The sequence below is a fragment of the Anomaloglossus baeobatrachus genome, chromosome 5, assembly GCF_048569485.1.
Source record: "Anomaloglossus baeobatrachus isolate aAnoBae1 chromosome 5, aAnoBae1.hap1, whole genome shotgun sequence".
Taxonomy (NCBI): domain Eukaryota; kingdom Metazoa; phylum Chordata; class Amphibia; order Anura; family Aromobatidae; genus Anomaloglossus; species Anomaloglossus baeobatrachus.
Window position 1 is genome coordinate 520531877 of NC_134357.1, and position 22566 is coordinate 520554442.

The 22566-nt window shown below is 43.5% G+C and overlaps 1 protein-coding gene across 1 annotated transcript in view; it reads left to right on the top strand.

Annotated features, from left to right (window-relative positions):
* Positions 1 to 22566, top strand: part of LOC142312877 (uncharacterized) — a 237509-nt gene that overhangs the window by 11209 nt on the left and 203734 nt on the right. The window contains exons 10-11 of the mRNA XM_075351861.1: positions 3 to 93; positions 20902 to 22402. Of these exons, the coding sequence (XP_075207976.1) occupies positions 3 to 93; positions 20902 to 22402 (1592 nt within the window). The remainder of the gene's footprint in view (positions 1 to 2; positions 94 to 20901; positions 22403 to 22566) is intronic.

The following is a 22566-nucleotide window of genomic DNA, read 5'->3' on the forward strand; positions in this document are numbered from 1 at the left end:
AGGGTGAAGATCTGACCAGTATTAATACTACAGAGAGCTATGTGAGGGGTGATGAGTGGTTTAAAGTGGAGATTCCTACATATGACTACCCAGGTGAGTAGTGACCACTAAATTCAGAAAAGTCACAGATTCTACTTAATCTTTGGCTGCTACAATTATGTCTTGACCATTTTTAGGCTTTCTTCACACAGAATGTTGCACGGAGTTTTGCACAAACTTTGCCGACTGCCATGGCGGCGTTGGTCTCTGATCATATTGTAGATTTAGATACTCCACCCGATGGTTTCTCTAGTGTCAGGGATCAACAAATGCAAAGTCTGGCGTTGACCTGCCTAGTGCTAATTAATAGGCAGCATAGCAATCTCTGCTAGTCTGCTTGTGAGACTCCTTTGATCACATCTGCTCCTCTCCTATTTATCATACCACATGTACCACATTATATCATTTACCAGACGACATCATATATAGATAATCACCTAGTGACTCCCGTCAAGAAACCACTGAGATGTCAATATGTCTTAAAACCTCATTTTATTATAACATTTAAAATCAATGACAGTATACGTTTAGCAGAATAGGGCAGTGAAAATCACAAGTGCAAATCCCTCCTAACAGAGAAGGGGTGAGTGCGGGCACACCAAGATATCATTGCAGGTCAATTGACAACATACAAATATTCACATTGTCATGCTGTCAGTTATAGAGACTCCTTTGGCCGTGTAAATAGGAAGCAAGAGTGAAAAAGAGTGTTTAAATGTATCCTACAGGCTATAAATTGCCAGCATGATAATACCAAGCAGTCGGACTCTACTCCAATGACAGTCAAATTTGATCATAAATCATGTATACATAGAGGGCACAACACATAAATCCGTAGTATTTAAAGTCAGGGTGAGCCCGAGGGAAAGGTACCAGCCCTATGTTAGTCCATAATACATACTCAAAATGATACACAATTACGGGCATCTACCTCCTATCGGGCCCAACCTCACTACCACATGAAGGTTAATTTCCTTACATTCACTATTACAAGATCATGTGGGAGGCAACGCAGTAACACGTTACCACAATGATTAGCCCATAGGGCATCAAATTATAAGCGTTCCTCCCCATGGACTTCCCAACTATTCAGCATACATAAAAGTTATTAAACCACATGACCAATACAATAACAATGCACAGACCTGAATGATGCACTCACCCTTTCTCTGTTAGGAGGGATTTGCACTTGTGATTTTCACTGCCCTATTCTGCTAAACGTATACTGTCATTGATTTTAAATGTTATAATAAAATGAGGTTTTAAGACATATTGACATCTTAGTGGTTTCTTGACGGGAGTCACTAGGTGATTACCTCTCCTATTTATGCTGGATAAAATCTTCTACCCATGCCAGAGGCATGCTAGAGGTCTTTCTGTGTTGGTCTTTGAGCTTTGGTGTCCCAGACTTTCTGGTGAAAGTGTTGCTTTTTGCTTGGAGCAGTTGTGGAGTGTACCCCTGTTTTCTTGTTGCTTCCTTCCTGCTCTTGTTTTCCTCCTAATCCCTTAATGTCTTATACCTCTATGTGTGTGTGTTATGTGACAGAGTTTTGGTTTCCCCTGTCTGTCTATTTCTGAGATTTCAGCTCACTCCTGTCCTGTTCCTCCCTGGGGGAAGGGGTATCAGGACAGGTCAGGAGCAGGGCCAGGAAGGAGACTCAGGCCTCTCCACCATTACGAATATCCCTAAGGTTAGCGATAGCTTAGGGCTCCCTAGCTTGAGGGTCAGCGTAGGAGCCCCTGTTTCCTGCTATCCCATAGTCATCGGGACACAGAGTTTTTTTAGTGGATTTTACCAACAGAAAGATTTGACATGTAAACAAAAAAAACCCAAACATTTATTTTTGCTCCATTTTTAAATCATTGAGTTTTAGAGACAAAATGTAAAAAAACGGGGATCGATCTCCTTACATTTTACTCTTGCAGTACAGACATGTTATTGCTGTTGTTAATGTTTGGCCACAACAGAGATGCATAGGTCACTACTGGGGTCAGTGAAATAGTCACATTTTCATCTGGAAGAGTATGGACATTAGTGGGATGTTAGGGCAGCACTGGAATACGAGGGTCTGGGGGGCGTGGCCTGAGCAGCATGTGAGGAAGACCTGTGCAGAGAGAGCTCCTGCAAAAAACTCCTGTATAATCCTGTCCAGCTGGGGTTAAAGTTTGTTTTACTGCTTTCCTGGAGTGGTGACCTCTCCTAGACTGAGGAGGGGGCTTCAAAGACCTGAGTGATATGACCAGAACTCGGGCTGATAAGAAGCGCGGGACACAGGCCACACTCATGGACGCTGGAGCTTCATGTGGGGGCAGGGCGTCTGATGCAATAGCTCGCCTCAGCAAGTTTGCACAAGATCAGCCTGAGATACCTGAAGCTGTTAAGCAGTCTGATCCCAGCGTGGAGGAGTTGCAGATCCCAGGAACTGTTGGAGGAGGAAGAGCAGCAGGGAGCTGTGAGTATGTTGGCTGCTGCCAGTAATGTGGAGCAGGGGGACAACCTCAGAGCTGCAGATGAAGACACAGATCCTGGGAGAGCAGAGCCCACCCTCAGTGATGTGCTTGCAGTAGTAAACACCTGCAACAATATGCTAGCCACTTTGAACATACAGATGGGAGGAATTAAAATGGACATTTCATCTATCAGGCACGAGCTGCAGGGGGTCAATGTACGGGTGGGGGCCCTGGAAGACCGGGTCAGTGCCACAGAGGATAAGCTTCCCCCTCTGACTCGGGACCTTGGCAGAGCAATCCACAATATCTCATTGCTTAGGGCTAAGGTGGACGATCTAGAAAACAGATCCCGCAGAAGCAATCTCCGTCTGGTTGGGGTCCCAGAAAAGGCAGAAGGCAATAATCCAGTAGCTTTTTTTGAAATGTGGCTCCCCAAGACTTTGGGCATGGATCTGTTTTCTCCTTTCTTCACTATTGAGCGGGCACATAGGGTCCCCACTAGACCCCCACCATCAGGGGCACCCCCTCGTCCTAACCTCCTCAAGCTACTGCACTTCAGGGACAGGGACACTGCGCTCCGCAGAGCCCGGGAGATTAAGGATCTGGCTATTGACGGCCATAAGGTCTCATTGTACCCGGATTTTTCCACTGAAATCCAGCAGAGGAGAGCGCAATTTATTGATGTCAAAAAACGCCTGAGGCAGCTGCAGATCTCTTACTCAATGTTATACCCTACCAGGCTGCGAGTGGTGGTGGATGGTGGGACAAAGTTTTTTGACACTCCAAAGGATGCAGCCGCATGGCTCGATACCAATGAAAAAGGACTGCGCAGAAATCACCGCTGAGGATTATTGCGGATTCCTTGCTGTTGGACTTGCTGAGGTGAACTTGCTATGTTTCCCGGCTGGAACACTTATGGACGGTTGGCAGGAGCCACCCAGATAGGTTACTATGCAGTTGATGACTGTTCAGGAATTTAAACCGTTATGTGCTCTTTGGGTTATGTTTAGCCCCACTTCCCTCTGTTTGAGAGGAATGTCCTGGTTTACTGTGTATGTTTTTATGTTGTTTGACCTTTTCGTTTTATGCACCTGTTTGGTCTATGCTCATCTATGGGAACTGCTGCAGATGGGTCCGGAGGTCCCCGCTTGCTGCCCCCTGCTGTTGCATATGTGCACTCACCCTTATGGCGAAGGAGGTTAATATAGTGGCCTGGAATGTGCGAGGATTGGGTGAAGCCACTAAAAGATGTGCAGTTTTTCTGTTTCTACAGCAGCTTAAGCCAGACATAATATTCTTATCAGAAACGCACTTGGTGAAGGAGCGGCTCCACTTGCTCCACAAAAAATGGATAGCCCATGAGTACCACTCTGTATAATGCACACATTCCAGGGGGGTGAGTGTCCTAGTACACAGGACAGTGCCGTTTGAGTGTCTTAAATCTTCTGTGGATCAGGAGGGTAGATTTGTATGTCTTTACTGTGTCCTTCATAATGTGCGCTGTGTTCTAGTTGCAATTTATATTCCGCCGCCATACACAGGGGAACCATTGAAACATATTCTCAGTTTTGTTGCTTCCCTCCCTGAGGTCCCCACCCTATTAGTAGGAGACTATAATAATTACTTGCACCCGTATTGGGATAAGTTACACACAGGGAATATCTCAGTGGGGGCGGCAGCTACATCCCTTGCCAGACTGATGGAGGAGGTGGGATATGTAGATATTTGGCGTATTAGAAACCCGCAGGTCCGGCAGTACTCATGCTATTCTAGTTCTCATCATTCACTGTCCCGGATTGACCTGGCCATTGGAAATGCTCAGCTGCTGCCTTGTGTAGCTTCAGTCACGTACCTGGCCAGGGGGGTGTCTGACCACTCCCCACTACAGGTCCGTCTAAGGCTTGGGGACCCAGACCGGCTGGCGGGGATACCGTGGCGGCTCAACCCTCTTTGGATACAACTGATAGGGGGCACTCTGACACTATACGGGAATATTTTGTGACAAATGACGGTACTGCATCTAAACATATAGTGTGGGACGCAATGAAGGCGTATGTTCGTGGGACATATATTAGGGAAATTTGCACCCGAAAGGCGAAAACAAGAGAGCGCACTAAGTATCTGACGGACACTTTAGGTGATGCAGAACAACATCTTATATCTAACCCTACAGATGATGCCAAGTGGGACTTAGAGAGGGCACAGAGAGCTCTGAGAGACCATATGACTTCCTTGGCGACTAACAAACGCTTTTTCCTTAAGCAGCGGTACTTTACGGAGGGGGAGAGTGTGGGACATCTCTTGGCTACAATTGCTAGGGCGCAGGAGGGATTGACCTATATCACCAAATTGAAACTTGACACTGGAGAGGAGGTGAGGGACAGCGGGAGGATTGTGGAGGTCATGCAACAGTATTACACCCAATTATACTCCTCTAAATCGCATTATGGGGATGAGGAACTGCGGGACTTTGTGGAGGAGATCACTCTCCCCAGTCTGTCAGATGGTGAGAGAGAATCCCTGAATAGAGATATAGACCTGGAGGAGCTGGAGGAGGCGCTCGGTCAAATCCAAAATGAAAAGGCCCCAGGTGAGGACAGACTCCCGGGTGAATTCTACAAATTATATACCCATCTGCTGCTGCCAAGGCTCTTGGATGTGTTCAGAGATGCTGAGGAGAAGGGATCCCTCCCTGCATCCATGAGGGAGGCTATTATTGTTCTGATTTTAAAACCCGGGAAAGATCCGACCGCGCCTGACTCCTATCGCCCAATCTCACTGCTTACATTAGATATTAAATTAATCGCTAAAATTCTAGCTAACAGATTGTCCCGGGTGATCACGTCAGTGATCCACGAGGATCAGACTGGATTCATCCCCAATAAATCTACTTCCATTAATTTGCGACGTTTATTCCTGGGGATACAGCTAAGTTCTGAGGGGAGAAACAAGGAGAGAGCAGTCCTGTCATTAGATGCAGCCAAAGCCTTTGACAGTATTGAATGGAATTTCCTATGGGTAGTTTTGGAGAAATTGGGTCTTGGCTCCAGATTTATTGGCTGGGTCAAATTTTTATATGCCTCTCCGAGGGCCAGGATTCGAGTTAATCGTTGTACCTCCTCGTCTTTTAATTTGGCCAGGGGCACGAGACAGGGCTGTCCTCTCTCTCCATTACTATTTGCAGCGGCAATTGAACCATTGGCGGCTATGCTTCGTGCATCCGCTGGCGTAAAGGGGTTTGAGATAGGTGGTCTGGAGCATAAGGTTTCTCTCTGTGCGGACGATTTGTTGCTGTATCTCAGGGAGGTGGGGACATCGGTGGGCCCAGCAATTAATATTATTAAAGAATTTGGTAGGCGCTCGGGACTCCTAATAAACTGGAAGAAATCGGCCCTGCTCCCTATAGATCCACTCCCATCTAATTTTAGTACTCTGGGGCTGCCCGACGGTGGATAAATTTAAATACCTGGGGATTGTGGTTAGTGCCCGACCGCGTGATTACTACTCTCAAAATCTGGAACCAGTGCTGGCTCAGTTTAGGAACAAGATAGATGCCTGGTGTCGACTCCCACTGTCCCTTATTGGCCGTGCTAATTTACTTAAAATGGTACTGATGCCCAAACTTCTGTATCTTCTCCACAATGCCCCAATATGGATCCACTGGAAATGTTTCCGTAAAATCTGCACTTTGTTTCGGGAACTCTTGTGGAAAAAGCAGCAGGCTAGAATCCGCCTTGAGACCCTGCAGAGAGGGAAGGAGGATGGGGGTCTGGCAGTCCCCAACCCGTGGGTTTATTATGTTGCGGCACAGATGCAGCACTTCAGGGGGTGGGGAAAGGATGAGGCATATGACGCTGGGGGCAAATTGGTGAGGGGCCTTGCAGAATGGGGATACCCAGTGGCTTTTTTGGACGCAGGATACTCACCCAGAGGAGGAACATTATATCCAACATTACCATTGATGTACAAGGTGTGGGATAGAGGGAAGCAGTTGCTGGGAATATCAGGAATGACTGAGTACTGGCCCTTATGGCATAATCGTGGACTGGCGGAGCTGCAGAGACTTCCGGGTTGGAGAATGTGGGTGAGCAGGGGGGTGCATCAGGTGTCTCAGATTCTTCAGAATAATATACTTAAAAGATTTGACCAGCTTCAAGCTGAGTTTGGGATACCGCACAGTTCCTTTTACCAATACCTGCAGCTCCGTCATGCCTATGAGACACAGACACGTCGTATGGACATTAGGATAGAGCGGAATCACACTCTTACTGAATTGTTGACATCTGATCGCTCCTATGGTATTATTTCTAGGTTGTATACAGTGATGTTATCTAGACACCTCGACAAATTCCCTTTGCAGGCTAGAGAAAAGTGGGAGAGGGACCTAGGCCCTATGACAGAGGAACAGTGGGGTGAGGTCCTGTCTCAGACTCCAAGCCTTGCTGTATCTGAAGGCCAACGACTGTCACAGCTATTCCTGTTACATAGAGTATATAGGACACCTAGTCTATTGCATAAGATGGGAGTTAGGATGGATGATCTGTGTCCTAGGTGCGGACAGGAGGGTGCTAATCTGATGCATATGATGTGGTCCTGTGGGAACATTGAAGATTACTGGAGGGCAGTACTAGAATTGGTTAGACAAGTTTTCAATATCCGTCTACAGCCAAGACCTATTATATGTATCCTGGGTCTACTTGAAGGGGGGATGGACTTGAGTTCGCCGGTAATGGTCGGTATTACACGTCTCTTGTACCAGGCTAGGAAACTGTTGGCCTACCACTGGTTGGACCCAGCGCCTCCGGTCAGCGGGGATTTTAGGGAAAGAGTAAACGCTATACTTCGACTGGAGAGAGGAGTATACCTTAAAAGAAATGCATTGAAAAAGTTCTATAAGATCTGGGGGGCATGGTTTCATACCCCAGGCCTTCCCTCCTCGGCGTTACTGCAGGACAGTGCGAGCGACCAGGTCCTTCTCCTTCTGACCGGTTAACAAATTTCCTCAAATAGGGTGATATGCGTACTGCTGGAATGTGTGTGCATGCAGGGCCGGCGTCACCACGCGGCATACCCGGGCAAGTGCCGGGGCCCTGGACTGACAGGGGGGCCCACTCACGCTATCTAGGACACCTGCAGTACGTCGCGCCGTTCATTTTCCCTGTCGGCCTTCGTACTGCCTGCTATTTGCGTTCCACTGTGGAACGCAAGACGGGTGGGGGGGGGGCACATCTCTCCTCCCTCCTCCCCTACTTGATTACTAGTGCGTAACGCATGCTGGGATGGGACCACCTCCTCTCACCTCTTTGATACGAGTGGAATGTATTGGAGCCGTGCGTCTCATTCCTGCTGCTGTCAGAACGCCCCCGTACGTCGTTTCCTCTTACGACAGCACAGTGGGCGGGCCTTCAAAGAATGATTGTCGTCATCAGCAGCAGCAGCACACACACAGATGCACTTCCTGCTACCACAGTGGAACGCACACCGGCAGCGCCTCGTTCAGGACCTTGTTGTCACTGACGACCGGCCGACTCAGTCACGGCAGACGCAGTACAGTACGGAAGCAGGTCCAAACCGTCCGGGACCGGTTCATTGGAGTACAAGAAGCCCAGGTTAGAAGAGCTACTCTTGGAGGCCAGAAGTGCATTGCCATTGTTTTTTTTTCCTTTTATTTTGATTTATATTGTACCTATGTGTGTTTGCCAGCTTTTTTTTTTTTTTAAATAAACCTGACATTTCATATCTGTATGTAGCAGAGTTGTATGTGTTTGTCTGTATGTAGCAGAGTTGTATGTGTTTGTATGTAGCAGAGTTGTATGTGTTTGTCTGTATGTAGCAGAGTTGTATGTGTTTGTCTGTATGTAGCAGAGTTGTATGTGTTTGTCTGAATGTAGCAGAGTTGTATGTGTTTGTCTGAATGTAGCAGAGTTGTATGTGTTTGTCTGAATGTAGCAGAGTTGTATGTGTTTGTCTGTATGTAGCAGAGTTGTATGTGTTTGTCTGAATGTAGCAGAGTTGTATGTGTTTGTCTGTATGTAGCAGAGTTGTATGTGTTTGTCTGTATGTAGCAGAGTTGTATGTGTTTGTCTGTATGTAGCAGAGTTGTATGTGTTTGTCTGTATGTAGCAGAGTTGTGTGTGTTTGTCTGTATGTAGCAGAGTTGTATGTGTTTGTCTGAATGTAGCAGAGTTGTATGTGTTTGTCTGAATGTAGCAGAGTTGTATGTGTTTGTCTGTATGTAGCAGAGTTGTATGTGTTTGTCTGTATGTAGCAGAGTTGTATGTGTTTGTCTGTATGTAGCAGAGTTGTATGTGTTCGTCTGTATGTAGCAGAGTTGTGTGTGTTTGTCTGTATGTAGCAGAGTTGTGTGTGTTTGTCTGTATGTAGCAGAGTTGTGTGCGTTTGTCTGTATGTAGCAGAGTTGTGTGCGTTTGTCTGTATGTAGCAGAGTTGTGTGCGTTTGTCTGTATGTAGCAGAGTTGTGTGCGTTTGTCTGTATGTAGCAGAGTTGTGTGCGTTTGTCTGAATGTAGCAGAGTTGTGTGCGTTTGTCTGAATGTAGCAGAGTTGTGTGCGTTTGTCTGAATGTAGCAGAGTTGTGTGCGTTTGTCTGAATGTAGCAGAGTTGTGTGCGTTTGTCTGAATGTAGCAGAGTTGTGTGCGTTTGTCTGAATGTAGCAGAGTTGTGTGCGTTTGTCTGTATGTAGCAGAGTTGTGTGTGTCTGTATGTAGCAGAGTTGTGTGTGTGTGTGTGTTTGTCTGTATGTAGCAGAGTTGTGTGTGTGTCTGTATGTAGCAGACTTGTGTGTGTGTGTGTGTGTCTGTCTGTATGCAGCAGACTTGTGTGTGTGTGTCTGTATGTAGCAGACTTGTGTGTGTGTGTGTCTGTCTGTATGCAGCAGACTTGTGTGTGTGTGTGTGTGTCTGTCTGTAAGTGTATATGACTGTATAGATTTGTCTGTTTATATGTATTTTTGTGAGTTTGTCTTTAAATATGTATATGTACATGTTCGTATCGGTGTCTGTGTGTGGATGGGGCCCACTGGGACTCTTCCGCCCGGGGCCCACAAAAACCTGGAGCCGGCCCTGTGTGCATGTATATGTGTGTGCATGTATATGTGTGTGCATGTATATGTGTGTGCATGTATACAGTTAGGTCCAGAAATATTTGGACAGTGACACAATTTTCGCGAGTTGGGCTCTGCATGCCACCACATTGGATTTGAAATGAAACCTCTACAACAGAATTCAAGTGCAGATTGTAACGTTTAATTTGAAGGTTTGAACAAAAATATCTGATAGAAATTGTAGGAATTGTACACATTTCTTTACAAACACTCCACATTTTAGGAGGTCAAAAGTAATTGGACAAATAAACCAAACCCAAACAAAATATTTTTATTTTCAATATTTTGTTGCGAATCCTTTGGAGGCAATCACTGCCTTAAGTCTGGAACCCATGTTCATCACCAAACGCTGGGTTTCCTCCTTCTTAATGCTTTGCCAGGCCTTTACAGCCGCAGCCTTCAGGTCTTGCTTGTTTGTGGGTCTTTCCGTCTTAAGTCTGGATTTGAGCAAGTGAAATGCATGCTCAATTGGGTTAAGATCTGGTGATTGACTTGGCCATTGCAGAATGTTCCACTTTTTTGCACTCATGAACTCCTGGGTAGCTTTGGCTGTATGCTTGGGGTCATTGTCCATCTGTACTATGAAGTGCCGTCCGATCAACTTTGCGGCATTTGGCTGAATCTGGGCTGAAAGTATATCCCGGTACACTTCAGAATTCATCCGGCTACTCTTGTCTGCTGTTATGTCATCAATAAACACAAGTGACCCAGTGCCATTGAAAGCCATGCATGCCCCTGCCATCACGTTGCCTCCACCATGTTTTACAGAGGATGTGGTGTGCCTTGGATCATGTGCCGTTCCCTTTCTTCTCCAAACTTTTTTCTTCCCATCATTCTGGTACAGGTTGATCTTTGTCTCATCTGTCCATAGAATACTTTTCCAGAACTGAGCTGGCTTCATGAGGTGTTTGTCAGCAAATTTAACTCTGGCCTGTCTATTTTTGGAATTGATGAATGGTTTGCATCTAGATGTGAACCCTTTGGATTTACTTTCATGGAGTCTTCTCTTTACTGTTGACTTAGAGACACATACACCTACTTCACTGAGAGTGTTCTGGACTTCAGTTGATGTTGTGAACGGGTTCTTCTTCACCAAAGAAAGTATGCGGCGATCATCCACCACTGTTGTCATCCGTGGACGCCCAGGCTTTTTTGAGTTCCCAAGCTCACCAGTCAATTCCTTTTTTCTCAGAATGTACCCGACTGTTGATTTTGCTACTCCAAGCATGTCTGCTATCTCTCTGATGGATTTTTTCTTTTTTTTCAGCCTCAGGATGTTCTGCTTCACCTCAATTGAGAGTTCCTTAGACCGCATGTTGTCTGGTCACAGCAACAGCTTCCAAATGCAAAACCACACACCTGTAATCAACCCCAGACCTTTTAACTACTTCATTGATTACAGGTTAACGAGGTAGACGCCTTCAGAGTTAATTGCAGCCCTTAGAGTCCCTTGTCCAATTACTTTTGGTCCCTTGAAAAAGAGGAGGCTATGCATAACAGAGCTATGATTCCTAAACCCTTTCTCCGATTTGGATGTGAAAACTCTCATATTGCAGCTGGGAGTGTGCACTTTCAGCCCATATTATATATATAATTGTATTTCTGAACATGTTTTTGTAAACAGCTAAAATAACAAAACTTGTGTCACTGTCCAAAGATTTCTGGACCTGACTGTATGTGTGTGCATGTATATGTGTGTGCGTGCGTGTGTGTATATGTGTGTATATATATATAATGTCATAATGATGCTGGGTAAGCTATACTATGGAGAATATATTGGGAAATAATATGCACTTTGAGACCCATATTGAAATGAGACGTGGACTGCGGGTGCATTGTTTATTATGTTATTTGTGTGGTTTTTCTTATTGACTAAAGGTTTTTTCCCTTTCTGTGATATTTCTATGGAGGGAATTATTTTATGTGTTGTATAATTTTGCTGTTAAATAAAAATGTACCTGATTTAAAAAAAAGGAATACGAGGGTCTGGGGATACATGAGGTAAGTACGCTTTATACCATGTTTCCCAGAAAATAAGACTCTTTGAAGTATTCTTATAATATTTGCCCTACTCCAAAAATAATACCTAGTTGTGTACCAAACTATAATAGTTTCCTGAAACACGGCTTTGGCTGCCCTTTCAGGATATGTAACTTGTAATGGTGTACATTGCCTCGTTGTGCTGTTGTAAGCCCCATAATTTTATAGTTACATGCCAGCCAGTTAATGGACCATTAATATTCATTCATTCCCCGCTCGCTCATCTAAGCTAGTGTCAGTGACTGGAACGTGTTAATTGCAAATGAATATTCACCCTCTTCCCTCGCCTATAATCCCGCCCACAGCTCTGGGCTGACATTAGTGATTCAGTCAGACTTACTACTGCCTGAGGATCGCAGTGCAATATATCGACTGGTAAGCGTCTCTTCTCACCAGAGCCAATAACTTTTTTAATTTTATGAAGATATAGTCATAGGAGAATTTGGTTTTTGCAGGATGAGTTGTACTTATGAATGACACTATTAGTTTTATCATATGATGTAATGGTGAGTGGGAAAACAATTCTAAAGGCTGCTTTACACGAGATGAGCTATCGTGCAATGCATCGTCGGGGTCACGGTTTTCGTGACGCACATCCGGCATCGTTCACGACGTCGTCTCGTGTAACACCTCTGAGCGACGCAGTATCGCTCACAAATCGTGAGTCATGTACTCGTCGCTCAGTTTAAAAATATTATTTAAAATGGCGCCGGTTGTTCATCGTACCCGGGGCAGCACACATCGCTCCGTGTGACACCCCGGGAATGATGAACTCAGCGTACCTGCGTCCCGCGGCACCCGCCGGCAATGCGGAAGGAATGAGGTGGGCTGGCGGCTGTGTGACGTCGCTGTGACGCCGAACGTCCCTCCCACTTCAGGAAGTGGACGTTCGTTGCCCACAGCGAGGTCGTCCGGAAGGTAAGTGCGTGTGACGGGGGTTAAACGAGTTTGTGCGCTATGGGCAGCGATTTGCCCGTGACGCAAAAACGACAGGGGTGGGTACGATCGCTCGTGCTATCGCACGATAGAGCGACTCGTGTAGAGCAGGCATAAGTGTGGTGACATAGACAAAAAAGTGAAATTCTGCAATTGTTTTTGTTTTTTTTTTATGGAGTTTATTTTAAAATAAATCTGATCTATCTCGCAGTATAATTCTCAAAGTCAGTATGATTAGGTAGATACCAAACATGTATAGTTTTTGTTTTAATTAATGATTGAAATGTAATAAAAAAAACCCAGAAGTATAGAAAAGAAAAAATGTTTAGGCAGATAGGTGACCCTGGCTGCTGCATTTGGATAGAGGAAAGTCTAGTGAGGGTGAGGCCAAGTAATAGAAAATTACAATAATCAAGGTGGGAGTGCATCAGGGCCTCAGTGAGGGTTTTTGTTGTTTCCATGGAGAGAAAGGGTGAAAAAATCAAAAATAAAAGGCTAAAATATAACCTTTAATTCAATACATTTATTAAAAGCCTATGGTATTAGGTATGTAATATAAATCCCCTCTGGGGTAAAGATACTGCGGATCAGAAAGATCAAAAAATGTCCATACACTCAAATAGTAGAAATGGCCTACCGCAGAGACGCCACCGATCTATAACAAAAAGAAACAAACACAACAAATAAACATAAATAGTGTTTTTTCTAAATCCCTAAATGGACAGTGGTCCCGTCGGTATAAATAAATAAATAGAAAAACACAATATAATCAACTCAAATTCATATTGACAATAGTCAACAACTCATGTGACCCCAATAGTTCACATTGGCAGTACATGTAAGAATAATATGGAATATTCTCACCGGATTAGTAAGGTATGGGATGAGCCGACGTCTCCCTTCATATGGGTGCTCAGGTGTCCATGACGTCACTGACCATGTACTTTCCTAGGAAACTCATTAAAGACTGTCACTCCACCAGCTGCTGCCCTATTACTGAATCACTAAAATCTCCCTAATTCCGTCCAAACACGTTTCATCGGCAAATGCACAGGTTACATCAGTGCATGTAAGGGTAAGAGGTTCTTCGTCCCAGCTCCCAAAGAAAGTAAACTGCGTGACAAAGAGTAAACTGAAAAATACCCTGACTATAAATAAATAGCAATAAGTTATACACTAAGTACCCTGTTATTAAGCACTTGCAATTTATTTATTTATAGTCAGGGTATTTTTCATGCAATTTTCTCTTTGTTTTTTTTCTAGTCTTAGGCTATGTGCGCACTAGAAATGTGAAGTTTCTCAAGAAAATTTCTTGAGAAACTTCTGCCAGTGAAAGATTTCCGGACCTGTGGAAAAAATCTGCACCAAATCCGCATGCGGTTTTGCCGCGGATTTGCCGCGGATTTACCGCGGATTTACCGCAGGTTTGTCCCTGCAATAAATAATAAAGATAATCGATAGACAGATAATGGATAGAGGGAAAGATGGATAGATGAATAGATGAATAGATAGATAGATAGAGGGATAGATGGATAGATAGATAGAGGGATAGATGGATAGATAGATAGATAGATAGAGGGATAGATAGATAGATGAGAAAAACCTATATAATGTTCCACCTCCCTGCATTTTCTAAGCTGGCACCCTTTAGTGACTTTCATGTGGCACTAAAGGGTGCTTAGCCTTGTATTTAGCCATAAAATAAATAAATAATTTAAAAAAAACGACGTGAGGTCCCCCCATTTTTTGTAGCCAGCTAGGGTAAAGCAGACGGCTGCAGCCTGCAGACCACCGCTGGCAGCTTCACCTTGGCTGATAATCCAAAACAGTGGGCACCCCACGCTGTTATTTTAAATTATATAAATAATTTAAAACAAAAAACGTGCGGTCCCCCCATATTGGATCACCAGCCAAGGTAAAGCGGACAGCTGGGGTCTGATATTCTCAGACTAGGGAGGTCCACTGTTATTGGACACTCCCCAGCCTAAAAATAGCAGGCCACAGCCGCCCCAGAAGTGGCGCATCCATTAGACGTGCCAATCCTGGCGCTTTGCCCCAGCTCATCCCGCGCCCTGGTGCGTTGGCAAACGGGGTAATATATGGGGTTGATGCCAGATGTGTAATGTCACCTGGCATCAAGCCCTGGGGTTGGTGAGGTCAGGCGTCTATCAGATACCCGACATCACCAACCCAGTCAGTAATAATTAAAAAATAGACAACAAAAAAAGTTTTATTTGAAAAAACACTCCCCAAAACATTCCCTCTTTAACCAATTTATTGAAAAGAGCACAATCAATTCCACGTCCGGCGTAATCCAATAAGGGGGGGGGGCATGGCGATCCATACCATAGTCGCTGTCCCAGTCAATGAAGAACAGAATGTTCCTCATTGGCTGGGAGAGCAATGCAGTGACCTGAGCTAACATCAATAGGTCAGCTCAGGTCACTGCAGGGGATGACGAGCGCTGCCATCAGGAGCATAGATGAGATCATTACCTTCTGTGATCATCTCCTGTACTGCTGACGTCAGCGCTGTCACTGACTTCTATGCCCGCCGCGTTGTCAGAAGTATCGCGAGAGCCCGTGACGTCACCGCTAGTGACAGTCTCGGGCCGCTCGCGAGACGGGCATAGACAGCAGTGACAGCGCTGACGTCAGGAGGCAGGAGATCGTCACAGCAGGTAATGATCTCACCTCCTGACAGCAGCGATCGTCATCCCCGCGGCTCCCAGCACTGCAGGATGTCAGTGTCTGCCTGCGCTGCCGCGTGACAGGCTGCTGACACTGCGGGCAGACACTGACACCCTGCAGTGCAGGCAGCGGCGGGGCCGGAGCGGGACACAGACTGCACGGGCACCTGGAGGTCGCACGGAAGTGCTTCTGTGCGGCGTCCAGGGAGTGTGACGTGTGTTTACTCTGCTCCGCCTCCTCTTCCTGGCATAATGACATCGCTTCCTGCAAAACCGCAGGCAGCGATGAGCATTCCCGCAGGTAATTCGCGGCTATTGCGGGGGTATACCGCACATCATTGCTACCTGCGGAATACCCCCGGAATACCGCAGGTACCTGCGGAAATTAATGGACATGCACATTTTCTCAAGAAAGTTTCTCGAGAAAATTTTCTCAAGAAATTTTCTTGAGAAAAATCCGCACAGTGCGCACAACTATTTTTTTTTCTTATTGAATTTCATGGGAAATGTCTGCACAAAGATTGCAGACATTTCTCAAGAAATTTCCGGGGCAAATCCGCGGGTAAATCCGCAGGTAAAAAGCTCTAGTGCGCACATAGCCTTAAGGCTGCAATTCACATGCTTAATGTTGCATGTTTACTGAACATTGTTTCAGCTCAGGTTTTTTGTGTTTTTTGTATGTTATCTTGCTTTTTTGCAAGTTGGGGGCGCAGCCCTCCTAATACTGAGACTGAACAACTAATTGCATCTCACTTCACTGTGTATTTAATCTGGGACACAGCTGACCACTTGCCACCATTCATATTGGAGTTTGACATGACACAAGTCAGGTATTGATAATGTTTTTAACTTCAGTAGGTTAGGGACTGTCTCAGATGGGTACACCTTGGCGAGGTGAGACAGCTTTTTACCTTTTTGCAAAAATGTATACACTAAGTACCCTGTTATTAAGCACTTGCAATTTATTTATTTATAGTCAGGGTATTTTTCATGCAATTTTCTCTTTGTTTTTTTTCTAGTCTTAAGGCTGCAATTCACATGCTTAATGTTGCATGTTTACTGAACATTGTTTCAGCTCAGGTTTTTTGTGTTTATTGTTCTTCAGGTGCAGGCACCAAGACCAGTGAAAGACTGAGCTGTCACATATCACAGTGTGCATTATTAAATAAGTAAATAAGAGAGACCGTAAGGGGTACTTCTCACATAGCGAGATCGCTGCAGAGTCACAGGGTTTGTGACGTACCAGTGACCTCATCTGCGATCTCGCTGTGTGTGACATTAAGCAGCGACCTGGCCCCTGCTGTGAACTCGCTGATCGTTACACACTGTTCTGGTTCATTTTTTGCTCATTGGTCTCCCACTGCAGCACAGATCGGCGTGTTTGACGGCGGGAGACCAACGAGCACTGACTTTGTGTAAGCGGCGTACGCTGGTAACCAGGGTAAATATCGGGTAACTAAGCAAAGCGCTTTGCTTGGTTACCTGATATTTACCCTGGTTACCAGCATACACCGCTTAGTGCTGGCACCCTGCACACGTACCCAGGGTAAATATCGGGTAACTAAGCAAAGCGCTTTGCTTAGTAACCCGATGTGTACCCTGGCTACGTGTGCAGGGAGCCAGCACTAAGCGGTGTACGCTGGTAACCAGGGTAAATATTGGGTAACCAAGCAAAGCGCTTTGCTTAGTTACCCGTTATTTACCCTGGTTACCAAGCGCATAGTCGCTAGTTGTTGGTGGCTGGTCGCTGGTGAGATCTGCCTGATTGACAGCTCACCAGCGACCATGTAGCGACGCACCAACAATCATGACCAGGTCATATCGTGGTCGGAATCGCTGGTACGTCGTTTATTGAGACGGTACCCTAAGCACAAAAAGTTTTATCCGGTAAACCGTGATAGATAGGTGAGGAATATGATAGCTGCTCACCTTTTTGGAGTTGCGTAACCCACAACTGAGAAATCAAAAGAATAACAGCTGCTGCAGCACCATCGGGTCGGGGAAATCCGCGGTGTAAAATAAATGTTGGGGGAATGGAGTGGTAATGTGCCCTGCTGATACTGTGTACTCAATAAAAATCCAGATGTCGACGTGGAGGTTAGACAATGCGGTTTAATCTCATCGTGTTTTGAACTTAGACAAACTTCATCAGGACAACTACAATAAAAATGTTATTATTAATATGATATTATTTTGGGTTCTTGATGAAGAAGTTTGTCCATCTTGGAAACGTATTGATATTAAACAGCATTGTCTAACCTCTGCGTCATCTTCTGGATTTTTATTGCGTACACAGTATCAGCAAACAAGTGTGCATTATGAGCCATTAAAAATATTTTCTTTAATCAATTCCTAAAATATTGGTAAAACCTGTACCCTATATCTATAGAAGACTTCAACAAAATAAAAACGAGGATCCTTGAAAAAGAGGTTCAAACAATCAAAGTATCAACAAATCTTAAAGGGACCCTACATTAAGCAAGAAAGATTTCTCAGGAGACGAGTAACAAAAAACAGACTCCCTGTTGAGGGTTAATCCCTTTAAACACTATATATTGGAAAAAATAATTTAAGCCCTGAACTCCCCTTTCAGATGCCAAAAAATATGTAATATACTTCTGCAACATGGCATGGTCAGGATAGATGGGAAAATATTCTCTTTTCTCAGCGCCTCTTCAATCCCTGCAGCTGCTCTTCTCCTGGCTTGTTTGATGTGGATGACACATCCTATGTCATTCACAGATTTCCGTGAATCTTGTGCCGGCGCACATTGCTCTGCCTCAATAGGAGTAAAGCTCTGTATAGCGCACCGACTTAACTTCCAGGTTAATAGGTGTCAGTGCATCATTGGACTTTGCTTTGGGCAAATAGTGACCTAGTCACTTGAAACTGTTATTTAACTTCAAATTGTGTGTATATATATATATACAGCTGTACTACCCGGCTTCACCAGGGTTAATAACTGCTGTTAACAAAATAGAATGTATTAACAAAAAATGTATTGTGCACACAACAACCACAAAACAAATAGATAGAAATGTAATTATTAAAAGGCAAAAACTAAGCTAATAGAAACATTTCACAAAATATATTTCAACACCACAGATATTCCACACAGATTTAACTAAATTGGCCAAGTAATGTGCCCCGTCTGTCTCTTTCCCCGTCTGCCTGTCTCTTTCTTTGTATGTCTCTCTCTGTCTCTTTCCCCGTCTGCCTGTCTCTCTCTGTCTCTTTACCTGTCTGCCTGTCTCTTTCTTTGTATGTCTCTCTCTGTCTCTTTCCCCGTCTGCCTGTCTCTCTCTGTCTCTTTCCCCGTCTGTCTCCCCGTCTCTTTGTCTGTGTTTTTTCACGTCTGTCTCTTTCCCCGTCTGTCTATATCAAGATCTCTCTCCCAGTCTGTCTCTCTCCCAGTCTGTCTCTCTCCCCATCTGTCTCCCTCACCGTCTGTCTCTCTCATCGTCTGTCTCTTTCCCCGTCTCTACCTATCCGTCTCCCCACCGACATCTTATTACCTCACATATAAGCTTCTTATACTATGAATGTGTTTTGTTCCTATAGAAACCAATCACAGCTCCTACTAATAACCTGTAGTTCCAGGCTCAATTTACTTTAATGGAGGCATGTTTTTATGAGAGTAACTGTAAAGCGCGGGGTTACATTTTCCTGTCAAAACATAGTCCACGATGTTCCCTGGGTCACATGAGGTGTCTGTGCAAAATTTCGTGATTGTAAATGCGACGGTGTGGATACACTTTTCGTTTCACTTTTACCCCATTATGTAGATAGGGGCAAAATTGATTGGTAAATTGGAACGCGCGGGGTTAAAATTTCACCTCACAACATAGCCTATGACGCTCTCGGGGTCCAGACGTGTGAGTGTGCAAAATGTTGTGGCTGTAGCTGCGACGGTGCAGATGCCAATCCCGGACATACATACATACACACAAACACATTCAGCTGTATATATATATATATATATATATATATATATATATTTATATATATATGTATGTATGTATGTATGTATGTATGTATGTGTGTGTGTAATATATATATATATATATATATATATATATATATATATAATCTATAAAATACGATTTTTAACTAATACATTTTGCATTTTATTGCATAAAATGAGTATTTGATACAATAGAAAACAGAACTTAATATTTGATACAGAAACCTTTGTTTGCAATTACAGAAGTCAGATGTTTCCTGTAGTTCTTGACCAAGTTTGCACTCACACTGCAGAAGTGATTTTGGCCCTATTCTCTATAGAGATTTTCTCCAGATGTTGAAAGTTTTGGGGCTGTCACTGACCAACATTGAGTTTCAGCTTCTTCCAAAGATTTTCTTTTGGGTTCAGGTCTGGAGACTGGTTAGACCACTCCAGGACATTGAAATGCTTCTTACGGAGGCACTCTTTAGTTGCCCTGGCTGTGTGTTTCAGGTCATTGCCATGCTGGAAGGTTGTTGTCCAAAGTCATGCCATAAATGAATCCATCCATTCTCCCTTCAATACAGTGCAGTCTTTTGGTCCCCTTTGCAGCAAAGCACCCCCAAAGTATGTTGCTTCCTCCCCCTTGCTTCACGATTGGGGCAATGTTCTTGGGGTTGAACTCATCCTCCTTCCTCCAAACACGGCGAGTGGAGTTGATATCAAAAAGTTCTATTTTGGTCTCATCTGACCACATGACTTTCTCCCATGCCTCCTCTGGATCATCCAGATGGACATTTGCAAACTTCAAACAGGCCTGGACATCTGCTGGCATGAACAGGGAGACCTTGGGTGCCACACAGTAATTTAATCCATGACAGCGTAGTGTGTTACTAATGGTAATCTTTCAGACTGTGGTCCCAGCTCTCTTCAGGATATTGACCAGGTCCTCCGGTGTAGTTCTAGGCTGATTTCTGACCTTTCCCAGAATCATCCTTACCCCACAAGGTGAGTTATTGCATAGAGCCCAAGACCTAATAAGATTGACAGTCAGTACTTCTTCCATTTTGTAATGATTGCATCAACAGTTGTTGCCTTAGAGAGCTCTTTGGTCCTGGCCATGATGGAGCAGTTGAAGTGTGATTAGTTGTGTGGATGGAGAGATGTATTTTATACAAGTAATGAGTTGAAACAAGTGCAAGTAATAGGAGGTAAAGGAGTACAAAGTAGGAGCTTCCAAAAGAAAAAATAACAGGTATTTGAGAGCCAGAATTCTTGCTGGTTGGTTTGTGATCAAGTACTTATTTCATGCAATAAAATGCAAATTAATTATTTAAAATATTTAAAATTCATACAATGTGATCTTTTTGGATTTTTTTCTATTCTGTCTGTCACAGTTGAAGTGTACCTACGATAAAAATTACAGAACTCTCCATTCTTTGTAGGTGGGGAAACCTGTATAAATACTGTAGCTAAAGATATATACTGTATGTAATATATATGTATATATATATAATGTGTGTGTGTGTATATGTATGTGTGTGTGTGTATATATATATATATATATATATATATATATATATATATATATATTTTTTATAAAAATATAATATAATAGAATAAATGTAGTTTCAGTGATGCATTATTGAAAAATACTAAAATTGGTTTTATTTTTCACAGATGACTGTAGCAGGAGCTCAGAGAAATATCTGTTATTTTCAAACTTCAAAGAAGATGATTATGGAATCTCATCAGATACATATGAAGAACCTGCCATAATCTCAGATATAGCTCCAGTCCTACACAGCAAAAGTCTATCATCTGATGATTTTCATCAGCTCCTATCTTCATCACATTATGTTAAACAAATCAAAAATAACATAAAAGATGGTGAACATCAGAGAGTTTTCAAAAAAAAGAAGCTACATACATGTTCAGAATGTGGGAAATGTTTTACAAAAAAATCAACAATTATAACACATGCGAGAAGTCACACAGGGGAGAAACCATTTTCATGTTCAGAATGTGGGAAATGTTTTACAGATAAATCTAAACTTGTTCAACATCATAGAATTCACACAGGGGAAAAGCCATATTCATGTTCAATATGTGCGAAATGTTTTACAAGGAAATCAACTCTTATAACACATGAGAGAAATCACACAGGGGAAAAACCATTTTCATGTTCAGAATGTGGGAAATGCTTCATAGAGAAATCTAAACTTGTTAAGCATCATAGAATTCACACAGGGGAGAAGCCATTTTCCTGTTCAGAATGTGGAAAAAGTTTTACAGAGAAATCAAAACTTGTTAAACATCAGATAATTCACACAGGGGAGAAGCCATTTTCGTGTTCAGAATGTGGGAAACGTTGTTATCTGAAATCTGATCTTGCTAAACATAAGAGAATTCACACAGTGGAGAAGTCTTTTTCCTGTTCAGAATGTGGAAAATGTTATACAGATGAATCAGCTCTTGTTAAACATCAAAGATATCACACAGGGGAGGAGTTATTTTCATGTTCAGAATGTGGGAAATGTTTTACAGATAAATCCAAACTTGTCCAACATCGGAGAATTCACACAGGAGAGAAGCCATTTTCATGTTCAGAATGTGCAAAATGTTTTACAGAGAAATCCAAACTTATTATACATCAGAGAATTCACACAGGGGAGAAGCCATTTTCATGTCCAGAATGTGGAAGACGTTGTTCTACAAAATCTGATCTTGCTAAACATCAGAGAATTCACACAGGGGAGAAGCCATTTTCATGCTTAGAATGTGGGAAATGTTATGCAGATAAATCAAATCTCGTTAAACATGAGCGATTTCACACAGGGAAGGAGTTATTTTCATGTTCAGAATGTGGGAAATGTTTTAATCAGAAAACAAGTCTTATTACACATCAGAGAATTCACACAGGGGAGAAGCCATTTTCATGTTCTGTATGTGAGAAATGCTTTACAAGAAAATCAACTCTTGTTACACATGAGAGAAGTCACACAGGGGAGAAGCCATTTTCATGTTCAGACTGTGCAAAATGTTTTATAGATAAATCAAATCTTGTTAAACATCAGAAAATTCATACACGAGAGAAGCGATTATCATGTGCAGAAAGTGGAGAATGTTTTAATCAGAAAATAATTCTTCTTACAAATTTGAGAATTCATACCGAGGAAATGTGATTTACATGTTTAGCATTTGTGAAATGCTGTTTAAGGACTTTGATTATGGTGAACATCAGCGTTCACACAGAGGACAAGCCATTATCATGTTAAAGAGGATCGTCAGTAGGATCAACCGTCCTAAGCCATTTATATGGCTATGCAGGTCATAGAAAGTTGA